The sequence below is a fragment of the Physeter macrocephalus genome, chromosome 8 (assembly GCF_002837175.3).
Source record: "Physeter macrocephalus isolate SW-GA chromosome 8, ASM283717v5, whole genome shotgun sequence".
In the NCBI taxonomy this organism is placed as follows: Eukaryota; Metazoa; Chordata; class Mammalia; order Artiodactyla; family Physeteridae; genus Physeter; species Physeter macrocephalus.
The window spans coordinates 63104983-63121997 of record NC_041221.1 but is presented as its reverse complement, the minus strand read 5'-3'; the positions used below and the strand labels follow the sequence as shown (position 1 = coordinate 63121997).

Genomic DNA, 17015 nt, shown 5'->3' with positions numbered 1-17015 from the left:
CTAGGAATAAACCTACCTAAGGAGACAAAAGACCTGTATGCAGAAAACTATAAGACACTGATGCAGGAAATTAAAGATGATACAAACAGGTGGAGAGATATACCATGTTATTGGAATGGAAAAATCAACATTGTGAAAACGACTATACTACGCAAAGCAATCTACAGATTCAGTGCAATCCCTATCAAACTACCAGTGGCATTTTTCACAGAACTAGAACAAAAAATTTCACAATTTGTATGGAAACACAAAAGACCCCGAATAGCCAAAGCAATCTTGAGAACGAAAAATGGAGCTGGAGGAATCAGGCTCCCTGACTTCCGATTATACTACAAGGTTACAGTAATCAAGACAGTATGGTACTGGCACAAAAACAGAAATACAGATCAATGGAACAGGATAGAAATCCCAGAGATAAACCCACACACATATGGTCACCTTATCTTTGATAAAGGAGGGAAGGATATACAGTGGAGAAAAGACAGCCTCTTCAATAAGTGGTGCTGGGAAAACTGGACAGCTACATGTAAAAGTAGGAAATTAGAACACTCCCTAACCCCACACACAAGAATAAACTCAAAATGGGTTAAAGACCTACATGTAAGGCCAGACACTATCAAACTCTTAGAGGAAAACATAGGCAGAACACTCTATGACATAAATCACAGCAAGATCCTTTTTGACCCATCTCCTAGAGAAATGGAAATAAAAACAAAAATAAACAAATGGGACCTAATGAAACTTAAAAGCTTTTGCACAGCAAAGGATACCATAAACAAGACCAAAAGACAACCCTCAGAATGGGAGAAAATATTTGCAAACCAAGCAACTGACAATGGATTAATCTCCAAAATTTACAAGCAGCTCATGCAGCTCAATATCAAAAAAAAAACAAAACGAACAATCCAATCCAAAAATGTGCAGAAGACCTAAATAGACATTTCTCCAAAGAAGATATACAGATTGCCAACAAACACATGAAAGGATGCTCAACATCACTAATCATTAGAGAAATGCAAATCAAAACTACAATGAGGTATCACCTCATACCAGTCAGAATGGCCAGCATCAAAAAATCTACAAACAGTAAGTGCTGAAGAGGGTGTAGAGAGAATGGAACCCTCTCGCACTGCTGGTGGGAATGTAATTGATACAGCCACTATGGAGAACAGGATGGAGGTTCCTTAAAAAACTAAAAATAGAACCACTGTATCACCCAGCAATCCCACTACTGGGCATATACCCTGAGAAAACCATAATTCAAAAAGAGTTATGTACCACAATGTTCATTGCAGCTCTATAGCCAGGATATGGAAGCAACGTAAGTGTCCATCAACAGATAAATGGATAAAGAAGATGTGGCACATGTATACAATGGAATATTATTTAGCCATAAAAAGAAATGAAATGGAGCATTTTTAGTGAGGTGATGGACCTAGAGTCTGTCTAACAGAGTGAAATCAGAAAAAGAAAAACAAATACCGTATGCTAACACATATATATGGAATCTAAAAAAAAAAAAAATGGTTCTGAGGAACCTAGGGTCAGCACAGGAATAAAGATGCAGATGTAGCGAATGGACTTGAGGACACAGGGAGGGTGAAGGGTAAGCTGGGATGAAGTGAGAGAGTGGCATGGACATGTATACACTACCAAATGTAAAATGGATAGCTAGTGGGAAGCAGCCACATAGCACAGGGAGATCAGCTCAGTGCTTTGTGACCACCTAGAGGGGTGGGATAGGGAGGGTGGGAGGGAGATGTAAGAAGGAGGAGATAATGGGGATACATGTATATGTATAGCAGATTCACTTTATTATAAAGCAGAAACTAACACACCATTGTAAAGCAATTATACTCCAATAAAGGTGTTAAAAAAAAGAAATAGTTTCACTGATATAGGATTTTTTTTTTAACAAAACAGAGTCTCTTTCTTGTCCATAACACACTAGGCCTAACACTGATATAATACTCATTTAAAAATATAACAAAAGGAAACACAAAATAAAATCCAGAGAAAAACCAAAGTTCCCATTTTTTGAAACAGCTCCTGATTCATAGATTTTATAGGGTATTTTGTACAATATCAGAAACTGTGTAATATGCCCAATTATCCCATTTCTAATCACCTGACTGAAGTCATAATTTACTAAGAATTACCCTGTATGAAACAATCCAGAAAACATATTACATAGGACTAATGTGGAATAAGAGCTCATGATTGACAGCTTTTATCACCTAAATGGATATTGATTTTGATAATTCATAATCTTTAGCAGATCTTTAACATTTACTGTGTAGTCATTAATTTGCTTTTGTTAGTAAGATTTAGGAATTCAAATACACTATGGTATTTACATTACATTTAACAAATGCATTGTCTTTGCCTATACAAAGTCCACACTTTACAATAGACTCAGTATGAAAGCGTAGAGACTTAAACGTAGGTCAACGTCAGGTACAAACCATGCATATTGTTCAGATGAATCTCACTATAACAGTATAGTTCTCATTGCTCAAGTCCAATATGATAATCACCTGTTAAGAAGCAAGCTCTTAAATGTTACAGGCAGAACCTCAGTGGTGGCTGCAAAGCTTAGGTAAGAATTCACTGTAGAATTCTTTCAACTTTTCTAAAGTTTTGAAAATTTTCATAATACTGTTTTGGAAAAACATCTCTTTTTGATATGGCAAGAACCATATTCTCCTTTTTTTTTCTGAAACACGTTTTATATGGCTCATCAAGTTTGTGTTTTCGCCATCTGTAATTCAACTCATTCTGGAATATTCCAGAACTGAGCACCCTATTTACGGCTTTCTTTTTTGTCCCCCTTTATCTGTAAAAGAAAAATGCCAAGGGACCGTTAGTCAGCTTTAATGTTGTGAGCAATATTGATACATTTTATTGAGGAAATGCTGACCACCATTAGATCACAGAGATGTTTTTATGAGGTGAGATGTTTTCTGTCACAATCCTCTATAAAGAGGGACCATTTTTCTTTTGTATCCTTAGCCACTTAGCACCGACTTAGACCCACACCCACTCTCCCTCATTCATTCCTTAGCTCACTTATTGTCTAGGCATATACTGGTTAACAACCTAGGTTTCACAACTGTTGAGGCCTCAATTTTAACCTCAGATTTGCCACTCATTGGCTGTGTGATCATAGGGGCAAATGACTTTAACTTTTTAAGCCTCCATTTCCTTAGCTAGAAAACAGAATAAATATAAGGTAAGCTTATCAGTATATTATTGTGAGGATAATATAAGTTATGTTAAGCTCTTATCACACTGTAAATACCAAATAAGTAGCTGATATTGTCATAGTTAAATAAGGAATTAAAAATACACCCTGACCTTATGATGATGTTTACTTCACAGAATCAGTCAGCACATGGGGAGTGGCAGGGTGAGGAAGGCGTCCTGGGGGTGTCAGGTCAGCAATAAGTGCCCAGGAATGGGAAGTTTATGAATATTGGCTCCAATAAATGGATACCCAGATTTAGCGAGATATTGAACACTGTCATGGAAAAAATTCCTATTGCTAAAGTTGAAAGCCTGAGATTGTTGTTATTTAGAGATTCATGGTATTTGGGGACTTTTTGCTTTCTCCCAAGGGAGTAGTTTTGTTTCTCAGCCTCGTAATTCCATCACTGCTTTTCTTGTTTGTTAACATAATTCTAAAAATCTCAAAGAGGCCATTTCTGCCCTTATTTGGTGTGTGGTCAACAAGGAGAGCAGCATGAGTTGGAATCAGTGCTGCTCTGCAGATGCTTTTCCAATTAAACACCTTGTCTTCAGGATCCCATAAGTTTTCAAAAAATAAATGGTAATGTTTCTATATTTAGGTGAAGCCCAGGATTTTGAAGAATTGAGAAAAATTCCATCGGCTAACTGTAGTAGAATCCCTTGCCACTTAATTTTTTGTTTGTTTCAGTTTTTTAAACAGAACCAGTAGAGGGTTTTCAATCTGCAAATAAACATTAAAATTTTGCTATGAGATTAACCTTTAAACGTAGCAGCTTGATATTCTGTCCTTACACACTTAGGATAAAACATTTCAAATGGGGGGAAAAAGGACAATCAAAACTGAAGACTGTTACCCTTCTGAAACTGGTTAAATGATATGCCGACTTACCATGCTCATGAAGTGACCATTTTAGAGGACAATTGTTAAAACTAGAAATGTTTCTAACAGTATGGATAATAGTTTTTCTAGTTCTCCAAAAAGCTTATCAACATTAGTAGTAGTGCCTAAAATCTGGGGTGACATTTTCTAAATGCTTTTATGTAAAGTACTCCATTCATCTCAAAAACTCTGCAATGGTTCTCTTTTGGATAAGACACTGAACTCAGCAAGGTCAGGCAACAGTGCTCAAGGTCATATGACAAGTTCATAGCATAACTGTGGCTCTAATCTCCCTTACTGGGGCTTCCCTGAATACTTGCCCAATGGTGTTTCCTCAAAAATCAGACAAACAAACAATTCTGGGGACAGGCCTGTATTCATTTGGTCATAACAATGACAGTGGTTTTTCTTGTTTTGTTATTTTATTTTATTTTAATTGATTGATTGCTACAGTTGTGGCTTTGTCAGAGGTGCATCTAAGGAAAGAGAAAATACATAAGTCCCACCTAAATTACCCATGGTGAAATTTGTTGCCCCTATTTAGGGGCACCTATGTAGGTGATGCATCTTATTTTCAAGAAGTCCTGAGATGATTGGTTTACTGATTCATTAAACAGAATTATTGTGACTTGTTTATTTTGCTAGACACAGAGGATGCAGTAGGAAAGCAGACACAGTTTATGTCCTCACGATGTTTAGGTCTGTCAGGGAAGCCAGACATTGAAAAAGTAATTGCAAATGTGCTGGCAGTGACAAAGATTAAAGTGCAGAGTGCTGTGGAGACATCCCTTGGTCTGAGAAAGCAGGGAAGGCTTCCTGGAGGAAGTGGCTTTCAAGAGGAAGTTCTGTATCCACCCTTTCACTCACCAGTCCATAACTAAGGAGGATTTTTTTTCAGTCTTCAATCATGAGTACAATATTGAAAATAAAATTTTTCTGACTTTTAAAATCTTCATATACAGAAATTTAGACAAACACTTACTGACGCCAGAAGACTTCTGCACACATTTTAAAACATCATGTTTAGTTCTTTATTTCAAGTGATTAGCCTATACTAATTTCAAATTTTAAAGAATGTGACTCTAGAAATATTTCCTGTTGACTACTTAAAAAAGTCTCCTAGGACTTTGTCAGTCACTTACTAGACACTTAAGAAGCATAAAACGTCTTCCTCTTCCCTCTCATTTCTTCCTCCCTGTTTTTTTCCCTACAACCCTCATTTACCCAAGTGTTTAAATAGAACTCAGTGCCTTACTGATAGAAAGGGCTTGACCTAATTATCTTCCAAATTGCTAAAACATTCCTAAAACATGTAGATAGAAACCTTGAGCGTATAACAAAGAATTTTGATTCACAATCCAGTTTTATTTTATCTTTTATTCTTATATTTAATCATGCCTTGTCATTTATTTTATTCTATGTCTTAATAATTTTAGCTCTTTTCAAATAACAATTGCTGGAGAGGGTGTGGAGAAAGGGAACCCTCCTGCACTATTGGTGGGAATGTAAGTTGGTGTAGCCCACTGTGGAAAACAGTATGGGGGTTCCTCAGAAAACTAAAAATAGAGTTACCATATGATCCAGCAATTCCACTCCTGGGCATATATCCAGACAAACTATAATTCAAAAAGATACATGCACCCCTATGTTCAAAGTAGCACTGTTCACAATAGCCAAGACATGGAAACAACCTGAATGTCCAAAGATAAATGGATAAAGAAGATGTGGTACATACATACAATGGAATACTACTCAGCCATAAAAAAGAATGAAATAATGCCATTTGCAGCAACATGGATGGACCTAGAGATTATCATACTGAGTGAAGTCAGATAGACTAAGACAAATATATGATATCACTTATATGTGGAATCTAAAATATGATACAAATGAACCTATCTACAAAATAGAAATAGTCTCACAGGCAAAGGGAACAGACTGGTGGTTGCCAAGGGGGAGGAGAGGTGGGAGAGGGATGGATTGAGAGTTTAAGGTTAGCAGATGCAAACTATTATTTACAGGATGGATAAACAACGAGATCCTACTGTATAGCACAGGGAACTATATTCAGTATCCTGTGATAAACCATAATGCAAAAGCATATAAAAAAGAATGTATACATATGAGTACACATGTATAACTTAATCACTTTGCTGTATAGCAGAAACTAGCACGACACTGTAGATCAACTATACATCAATAAAAAAGAACTTTAAAAAATTTTGTAACAAAATGAAATAGTAATAATCATAATTTTAGCTCTTTAATTACATTTTATTCCTGTTTGTGTCCTGGAATATATATGAATAAAGGATGCATTTGAAGCAGATTAATATGCAGAGTATGCTTTCCTAATGCTCTTAAGACTATGGGGTACCTTCAATTCTGTTAGCACTCCCCTGGGTTACAGCTCATAAAAAACAGTTTCCGAAGTTTCCTTCATTTCAGAACATGGAATAATTCACCTCTAAATCAAGTAGACGCACATAAAGTTTAGAATGACTATTTGAAAGCATTTCAAAGAAAATGTTAGCGTCATTTTGCAGCATTTCCATTTGGAGTAATAATTGATAGTTGATGATGATACTGTATTAGTGTAATAAGAGGGCTTGTTTAATCCACAGTTACTTACATGGAATGAATAAGGTTTCAGAAATGCACAAGTCCGCTTGTTAAATTTCCTTTCGGCACACTCCTTTGCAACAGATCACCCTGAAAATCGAATTGTTATGATGAAACGATTATCAGAGGTAGCTGATAACGTGAAAACGAAATGCAATTGCTTGCTTCCACATTAACTTCTGCTGCCTTTGAGTCTGCAACCAGCAGCTATTTCAAAATACTGCATTATCCTGAACCCATATCTCTGCCTGCTCTGGTTTCCTGAGGCAATGTATTTCAACATCACACAAGCCCATTAATTTAACTGTCTGTTTCTCTGAAGTTTAGCTCAAAACTTCTCCTTCCACCTATCAGAGATAGTGGCTTGGTGTGTAAATAAATGCTTATGTGGCTTATGTTTAAATTCTCCTACTTTTAAATTTGGGATTTTCAGATTTGATTCATAGTAGCCATCTCCTATAAAGGAAATTCTACATTTCTGTGTCAAACATCAAACCCCAAACTTGCATTTTAACATCTGGAATCTTGGAACCAAAATCCCAGAAGTGTTCAAGAGGCAAAAATGCCTTATTTAGAGCTCTGCAAAACATAAGATCTACGTTATTGGCAGGAGGCAGGCATTTTCTTGAGATTTTGGAGAGGTTAGGAATTATGTGAATAGCAGTTGGGTGAACGCAAAGTTTAGATTTCAGAACCTGGTTTTCCCTGCCATATAAGTTTAGTTTCCAACGTGTAAAAGAAGAGTTTGTGTCAGGGGTGGATCATCTCTCCCTGACATTCAATCATGCTTTTCCAAAAACAACTTCTGGGAAATAAATGCTTACTAATATGACAAATTAAAACATTCAAAAGATTCTACTTCATTTCCTTCTCTATCCTTTAGTACATGTGAAGTGAAAGTTATAAACAGCTGTTTGAAATACAAATGACAGCACAGGTTCATCCTAGCAAACATGTTATTTAATTTTCTTATTGTTTCCAATTGCCTAAATTCTCATGTCTGTGAAGTACTAGCCAATCCCTCAAAATAATATTAATATTTATACTTGAAATCAAGGCTTAACTTTGCTTATAATTAATCTCAGAAATAACTAGTTTATTTCCGTGACCTTGCTGAGACCTGGGCACCTAAGGGTGGGTTATGCCTAACCGTACAGAAGAAATGGGATGGAGGTGGTAATTATTTTTAAGGAGAAAATAACATTAACATTGGCAGATACTTCTTGTATCTTTATCTAATTTCACATTAGGAAAAAGGACCAAAGTTTCCATTTTCCTGCTCATCATTTCACATTTATAGTTCCATTGTTTTGATCTTGCTTAACTGTTCTAGATATCTGCTTTCAAGAAGCAGAGAGGGAAAAGAAGAAACGTTTCTGCAGTAATGAAAAAGACAACTTTGCATCTCCTTCCATTTCTTTTAGAAGAAGGTAAACATTCTATAATACCTTCATTGTGCATTATTATTATGCCCTTATACTTCATCAATTAGATATCAATTAACAGAACATTCTTTTCAAAATGTAAATTGGTATGAACAAAGACAAGCATCGGTCAAAATGCCTGTTGCTGGCTTTAGCCTGGCTGGGAAGACAGGGTCCACCTTGCCACGACAAGTGCGTTTGGGCTAACGATGCAAACAATATTTTTCTGCTTCCAATGTTGTATATATGGACTGCAGCTTTCATATTTAAAAACCAGTGATGCGCTATTTGTCCTACAAAATTTAAAATGCCACTGGATAAAATGAGAGCTTTGTATTGCATGGAAGGTGAGTGAAGGAACTCTTTGCCAATACCTTCCCTCCTATTCTCTTACTTGTTCTGTGTCCACCCCCTCCCTCCCTTCATGCCAATCCACCTCCCACTCTACCAGTTTTCAGAGACATCCCCCCTCTTCACCCAGACTCCCAGTTTTCTTCCACTGTCTGGCTTCAGACTCAGATGAAGCCATTCTATTCAACCCCGACTTGTTCAGCTCTGTGTCAGCTCTGCCAGGAATGTTTGCACTTCCTAAGAGCTGTCCTGACGTGGGAATTAAATAGAATACAGGAATAAAGTGCTAATGGTGGAATTTCATACACCAGAAGGGCAGGCTGGGGTAAGTATGGACACTTTCTCTGTCCTTTCAAAGAATACCAGGAAGGTGACCACCAGTCTTGCTCCTGTGAAATGGAGATCCACATACAAAAGCAAAAGGGTGTAGTTTGTGAAGCATGAAAATATTGCTAGTTGATTCGGAGAGAATGTGTTTAGTTTTGAACTCCTGGTTCCTCCAAGGTCGCCGCTGTTCAGTCAGCTATCACTCACCCTCTTTTAGCCCATCTGTCAGATAACAAAGAGGTGAAACCATAAAAACGTCTTCTATTACTCATTCCCGAGGCTGATATGGAACCTGTAATGTTCTCGGGAACCCCTGGTGTGCTGGATGCTGTCGTGAAAATAAGTGTCATGTTTACTGACCTGAGCTTTTACAGAAACTACGGGAATAGTTTGGACCCCTTGGGTATATAAGAAGAGATAGTTTGGCTACAGGGGGTCTCCAAATTTGGCAGACGTGGTGGTGCTCACCAAGCTAAACTATTGCTTATATTTATCCAGTCCAGAGGGAGTTAAATCACTGCTGAGCACTCCACTCCTCTCTAATCTTATCCCAGAGAAGTGGAGTTCTGCCTTGGTTTATAGTTGAGGTCACAGGCGGGGCAGTGTTTGGACAGGGACTACTGGAATTATGCCACATTGTTAACATTAAATAGCACTTGGTGGTGAGGACCTATGACAGCACTGGGGTCCTCTGACTCCTGAAGCATACTCTCTTGAAATAGATGCCTCACTGAGATGTGCTGGACTCGTAAACTATGTGAAGGGCTCTATGTGGCTTCCATCATTTATTTAATTTGAAAGAAGTTCGTTTTAAGAGACTTATCAGACAGTTAAGAAATGTTTCTAGGGAGTAGAAAATGAGCAAGAAAATTGATCTCTGTTGTCAAAAGTCTCGCATTATAACTCACTTTCCAAGGTGACACAGGATCTCCTTGAGGGAAAAGCTGCCAAAAGCACTGAAAGTGATCTGCCTGCTTTCTTCTCAAGCTGACTTGCAGGGAGGCGCTGGTCTTTCGAGATCATTAAATCCTTGTGTGAGGTTTGCTAATAACTATGTTCATCCCTGTTTCTAAGAGAAGTTGAAATAAGGAAAATGATATTTGGCGGCTAGTTGTGTGAAAGTTAGTAAATCTCTGTTGAATTTCCCAGTCATGGGCATGTATTTACTTTTTTTTTTTTTTAAAAAAAAAACAAAGGCCCTCTGTTTACTTTTTTTTCTTAAACTTCACACTTCAATCATGCCTTTCACAGTGTGTGTGTGTGTGTGTGTGTGTGTGTGTGTGTGTGTGTGCGTGTGTGCGTGTTGTGCTTTCCAGGAGTGGCATGTGACTGTGCTGTTTAATCAGGGCTATATTTAAAAACAAATTTGCAAGGGAGCGTTTCTCACGTTATTAACCAGATAAAGTCGAAGTGAAGCAAGCTGTGTCCCAAAGTGTGAGTGTCACGCAGCAGGAAGTCCCAGCCACCTCTTCCAGTCCTGCTTCAGCCACCCGCCACCTCCCTGGCAGCACAGAGCACCGCACAGAGGAAATGCCCTCCCTTGGCCACAAGTGCCTCCTGCTCCTCCAGGGGCCATCCGGCCCCAGGGCCCTGCATCCACTCTGACTTGCCAGCGATCCTGCCAACTTCTTTACACATGGCTTTTGTTTGGGATCTTCGGGGAGTCACAGTGCCAGGACCCTCCACAAGAGTCAAGACAAGATTGCGTTTCTCAAAGTCCTACAGGTATTGCTCTTTCTTTCTGTGGCTAGGAAGAGGTTTTTTTTTCATCAGCCTCTGTAGCTTTAGGACCCCTGCAAAGAAGTCTTTGCCCTGTGTTGATCTGTTTAATTTCTGTTTCCTATACTGCATTAAATTGGCAGGATGAATTGGTAATATACAGAATAGGAGCTAAGAAGATGTGAACCTTAACACAGGAGTATTTGGGAACCCACAGAAGGAGAAGGAAATTGACTAACTCTAAAAGCTGATTTTGAGAGTTAAATGGTAAACTTATAAAAGCATTCCTGTGACTGGCATCTGGAAAACAAGTGTGTTAGCCAGCCGAACGGACTTAATGTAGCCAGAATTGGTCATACTAACCTTCAGTTAATCCTTTAAATGTAAGGAAGGGGCTCTAGTTTGATTCAGCAAGCAAACAAGCAACAACAACAAAATACTGCTGTGTTGTTTATAAGTGTTTCAGGTCTCATTCACATGAAAAAGTGGAAACTATCTCTGTGGTCTAGGTTGTAGGTCAGAGTTTTAATGTTGCCCAGGAGAAATAGAAACTATGAAATTGAAGTAAATATGTTATTAATCTGTTATGTCTAAAGATTTCTGTAGAAATCATATGAAAAATCTTGACCTCATGACCTCAATAAATTGTCAGTTACAGCTTTGCTTTACATCCAAGTTAGCTTATTTTGATCAAATAACTAGGAAAAACAGAAGACAGAAAAATCTTTGATTTCCTTCTTTGCTCTAGTGGTTTTAGATATTTACAAGAAAAAGATTGATTCTTCACACAGTTTTTGTTTCTGATTGGTTAGTCTGTAGCACTGCACGCTATTTCACCAATAGCAAATGGAGGTGAAATTGTCTGCAAAATCTCAAGAATAGGTCTTCCTTCTTTAGACCAAACGTAACATATGTAGAAACTACCAGCCCTTTATAAAAGTATGTGTTAAATTTGGATTAAAATGTGTTCTGATTTACTCGCATAGAAAATTTTCAAAATTTAGATTAAAATAATTCACAAGAATTATTTATTTGTTTTAGACAGTGTGAAAGATAGTACCCTTGGAATATTTTAGGGAGCTATAAAATCAGAGGAATCAAATTACAAAATTCCCTAGTAAAAATGCATAAGCAAACTTTGAAAGGGATAAATAAAAGTTGGCAGTTAAAGGTGTAAGTAGTACTTCCTTACTACTAGATGTACATCTACTTCTACTTCAAAACAAAATAAATACCATTTATTTTTATTAATTATGTTAATTTGTTACAGTTAAGACTCTGCTTCAACATTAGAAATTATATGCCTACTCTATGCTTTACTTTTACTGAACGCACTTCTCATGTTTATTATTTGCATCTCATGCTTATTATGTGCTAAGATGTATGCTCATCAAAGATTTGTAAACATTACTGTGCATATTTCCAATAGATGGTAGTTTCTAGACACTTCTTATCATTGAGATCTGATAACAAATTTCTAAATATCATAAATATCAAACTGCTGGGTAAGGTGAAAACAATAGTGTGTTGGACTAAAGAATTTCAGAAATCTCAGGAAATGCAGAGTTTAAGCACTACCGTATGATTTGTAGATATATTATGAAATTTGCCTTCTTGGTATGCCAAAGATATTTTCCTTTTCCATGGTCAGTTTGATCCTTTCAGAAATACAACAAGCACTGGAATGTCTCAGGATGAGTTTTCTATGTATTTAAGTGCCCTGTGTTTGTAGTTCTGACAAGTTTCTTTCATAATGAGTTTAAGAGGTGAGGGTGACATCCAGAATAGCCATCATCGACCAATCTCCTTTGAAACCTGAGAGACTTTGTCCCTCATATATTTGCCTTTAATTTGAATCTTAATTGCCCATAAAATAATTAATTTTTTATATGTACTGTCTTCATTGTTCTGTGGATCCTATTTTCTCTCTCCCTTTGGACTATGAATTCCTTGAGGCCAGAGGCTCCCTTACATGCGAGGAGAATGCCATTAATGCATGTTCGATGAAGCATCTTGCTACACTCTCTTAGTTGGTGTCACCCTTTTATTTGTAAAATCAACTTGCTGATATGATCAGGGCCTATTATAGGCCAGGAGTCCAGTGGAAGGTTAAGGAGCTAGGACAGCAGTTGGACACTCTCATGTCACATTTTCAGAGATCTCTCAGTGCTTAAAAAAAAGAGAGTATGCATTCAGTCACAGCAATATACTGACAATAATGAAAGAAAGATGCTTATTGTACAGCTTTGAACTTTTAACAGACCACACCACCTCAAATGCACCATGAGTCCAAGTATTTATGCATGTGTACACCCACCTCCCCACACAAACACACATTCTACATTTATTTCTGAATGGCACGATTTCATTTCACAGCATTCCTGGAGTCAAAAGTGTTCAGCTATTTGATGTAAACATTTAAACTATCCCACAATTTTGCAACCCAGTTTTTGTATTTCTTCATTTCTTTTTTAATATAGGAGATCTTTAAAACATGGCAGTAACTTAAGCTTATCTTGACCTTTGAGAGGCTTTAGACATAATTCCACTATTGAAGCAACTGAAATAACTAGGTGTTAACCAATATTTCTTTGTTGAGTTTCTCCTTTACATGTTTGTTTGTTTAATAAAAATAATTTTGTACTTTGTAAAATCCCCACACGTGTCTAGTAGAGTGTTATTTTTTTCTTTGAAGATTGAATGGATATTACACATGATACTGGTGATACACTTGGGTTTAAGCTGGAATATTTGTCTCTGGCATTGTTTTCACTCCCTGGTGGAATTCAGGATGAAGGAAAGCCAAGTCTGTAAAGAGTCTGATTTTTTAAAGTAACAGTAAATCATATGTATTTGATGAGTGTTGATCCCTGAGAAATACAACCTTGGGTAGTTATGCTTAAAGTAGATTTGAAAGTCGTTTTTCAGCAGTGGCGAGTTTTTGCCTTTTATGGGTAAAATGTACTTACAGAGAAAGCCAAATATAATTAATATGTAGCTTATTAAGCTAAATTGGACTTGATGCAGAAACAGAGAGAGTCAGAGACAGAGAGAGAAAGAGGATTACATCCTAAGGAGGCTAATTTTCCTCTGTGGACCTGGAATAAGAATCAATCATTAATTTAGAGCCACACCTCTCATGTCTGTCTTAGAGGAGAGAGAGGGGGGAATGATGTGCTTATGTTAGATCTGAGAAAATAATGTCAGTGAGTGAACTCATGTTGTAGGTTTGAATATAGTACCTGAAAAAATTGGGAAGAAAATGATATGGGAAGCGAAGAACGAACAAGGAGCTAGTACTTAGCAGATTGGTGGGCTCTGACAGCTCCCCAAGGGAACACTAGGACATTTTGTTTTTCAAAAATGTTATTGTTTAAAGTTACAGTAACAGTCAAGGAAACTTGAAATAGCAAGTTACTCTTCTAGAGATGGTCTTGTCTTCCAACCAGAACAAATCACAAAACTTTCTGCTTTCTGTCTTCTCAAAAAAGGAATGTTAAGAGGAACATATTATATGGGGACTGTGGAGTGGGTATTGTACAAATAGAGGAGAACACCATCCAAGGTACCTTGAAGTGCAGGGTAGAGGTGATTTCACTAACATCCCACAGGCCAGAAACAAAGTATGCTCTACTTTTCCTGTCCCTTACACTAATAGGCGTCATGGAATATACTACATTATTGACTATCTGCTGAAACAAACAACGCTAGATAAAGTTAAATCACCTCCTGTGCAAATCTTGGACAGTTATGCTCAAATTCACAACTTTGACCCGGAGATTTTTAAGTAGCAGTTATTTGCAGGGACAATTGGAAAATACTGTCTCTTAGCTACTCTTTGTTCCTACTGAAACCGAAGTGTAGCACATCAATGGCTGTCAAATTAAACCTCAGTTTGCCCACTAGAAAATGCTGGCTAGAGCCCAAGTCTTAGAAAGAGAAAGGAGTGCCACCCACAAATCAGTAAGCTAGGAGGTAACTTTCTAAGTATCACATTAGCACCTCCTGTTGTATGGCATTAAAAAAATTTTTTTGTAAAGTTTTGCAGATGTAACAGGTGTTAATAACTGCTCTTTTTAGTGTTCTGTTCCGTAGCTCATCTCATTCAATTTTTTAGGGTAAGTGAAGAGGATGGGTATAATTACCACCAAATAAGAGAAAAATTTCAGGTTCAGGGATCAGAGGCTACACAACACACAGGTGGTCAGAAGTCCAGAGTAAGAGTAATAAGTTTTAAATTGTATTGGGAACTTATTATGTGCCAGACAGTGTTCCCAGGGCTCTACATACATTATCTCATTTCACCCCATGAAACAACCGCGCAAGGGGGACTGGCGTTGCCTTTTTCTTACAAATAAGGAAACTGGGCAGAGAGAGTTTAAGACACTTGCCCAAGTTTGAACCTTGGCAGACTGTCCTAGAGGCTAGACTTCTAGTCACTTTGCCACCTCCCATTTCCTGATCACATCTTCTCATCACCACACAAGGAGAAGTTCCAAAATGAGAGGTGTCATTCCAATAGACTTAACTAGCCTCATTGAACTCAACTCAGAATTTCCTCTGAAGAAAGAACACTTGTAAATTGGGAGAAGAACAGGGCTTAGTGATCGATCAAAATATAAAGTTATCAAATAATATCTGAACAGATAGCCTCATCCACCAGAGGGCAGACAGCAGAAGCAAGAAGAACTACAATCCTGCAGCCTGTGGAACAAAAACCACATTCACAGAAAGATAGACAAGATGAAAAGGCAGAGGGCTATGTACTCCAGGACCTCGGAAAAACAATGGAGGTAAAGATCGAGAAGATGCAAGAAATGTTTAACAAAGACCTAGAAGAATCAAAGAACAAACAAACACAGATGAACCATACAATAACTGAAATGAAAAACGCACTAGAAGGAATCAATAGCAGAATAACTGAGGCAAAAGAACAGATAAGTGACCTGGGAGACAGAATGGTGGAATTCCCTGCTGCAGAATAAAGGAAAAAGAATGAAAAGAAATGGTTATAGGGGTCCCAGAAGGAGAAGAGAGAGAGAAAGGACCCGAGAAAATATTTGAAGAGATTATAGTCGAAAACTTCCCTGACATGGGAAAGGAAATAGCCACCCAAGTCCAGGAAGTGCAGCGAGTAACATACAGGACAAACCCAAGGAGAAACATGCCGAGACAAATAGTAATCAAATTGGCAAAAATTAAAGAAAAAGAAAAATTACTGAAAGCAGCGGGGAAAAAAGACAAATAACAGACAAGGGAACTCCCATAAGGTTAACAGCTGACTTCCCAGCAGAAACGCTACAAGCCAGAGGGGAGTGGCATGATATACTTAAAGTGATGAAAGCGAAGAACGTACAACCAAGAGTACTCTACCCGGCAAGGATCTCATTCAGATTCGATGGAGAAATCAAAGCTTTACAGACAAGCAAAAGCTAAGAGAATTCAGCACCACCAAACCAGCTCTACAACAAATGCTAAAGGAACTTCTCTAAGTGGGAAACACAAGAGAAGGAAAAGACCTACAAAAACAATGCAAAACAATTCAGAAAATGGTTATAGGAACATACATATCGATAATTACCTTAAACGTGAATGGATTAAATGCTCCAACCAAAAGACACGGGCTTGCTGAATGGATACAAAAACAAGACCCATATATATGCTGTCTACAAGAGACCCACTTCAGACCTAGGGACACATACAGACTGAAAGTGAAGGGGATGGAAAAAGCTATTCCATGCAAATGGAAATCAAAAGAAAGCTGGAGTAGCAATATTCATATCAGATAAAATAGACTTTAAAATAAAGAATGTTACAAGAGACAAGGAAGGACACTACATAATGATCAAGGGATCAATCCAAGAAGAAGATATAACAATTATAAATATATATGTACCCAACAAAGGAGCACCTCAATACATGAGGCAACTAACAGCTGTAAAAGAGGAAATTGACAGTAACACAATAATAGTGAGGCACTTTAACACCTCACTTACACCAATAGAGAGACGATCCAAAATGAAAATAAATAAGGAAACAGAAGCTTTAAATGACACAATAGACCAGATAGATTTAATTGATATTTATAGGACATTCCATCCAAAAACAGAAGATTACACTTTCTTCTCAAGTGCACATGGAACATTCTCCAGGAAACATCACATCTTAAGTCACAAATCAAGCCTCAGTAAACTTAAGAAAATTGAAATCATGTCAAGCATCTTTTCTGACCACAATGCTATGAGATTAGAAATGAATTACAGGGGAAAAAAACGTAAAAAACACAAACACATCGAGGCTAAAAACTACGTTACTAAATAACCAAGAGATCACTGAAAAAATCGAAGAGGAAATTAAAAAATACCTAGAGACAAATGACAGTGAAAACACGACAATCCAAAACCTATGGGATGCAGCAAAAGCAGTTCTAAGAAGGAAGTTTA

General features: G+C 37.5%; 1 protein-coding gene across 18 annotated transcripts in view; it reads left to right on the top strand.

The window, feature by feature from the left end:
• PDE4D (phosphodiesterase 4D) overlaps positions 1-17015 on the top strand; it is a 739244-nt gene that overhangs the window by 358170 nt on the left and 364059 nt on the right. For 2 of the 18 annotated variants that reach the window (XM_024119262.3, XM_028492919.2), the window contains exon 1: positions 10296-10578. The exons of 15 other annotated variants lie outside the window; for them this stretch is intronic. In XM_024119262.3, coding sequence (XP_023975030.1) covers positions 10490-10578 — 89 coding nt within the window. In that variant the 5' untranslated portion in view covers positions 10296-10489. Of the gene's footprint in view, positions 1-10295; positions 10579-17015 lie in introns of those variants that run through there. One more of the 18 variants, XM_055086566.1, reaches the window with a different exon arrangement.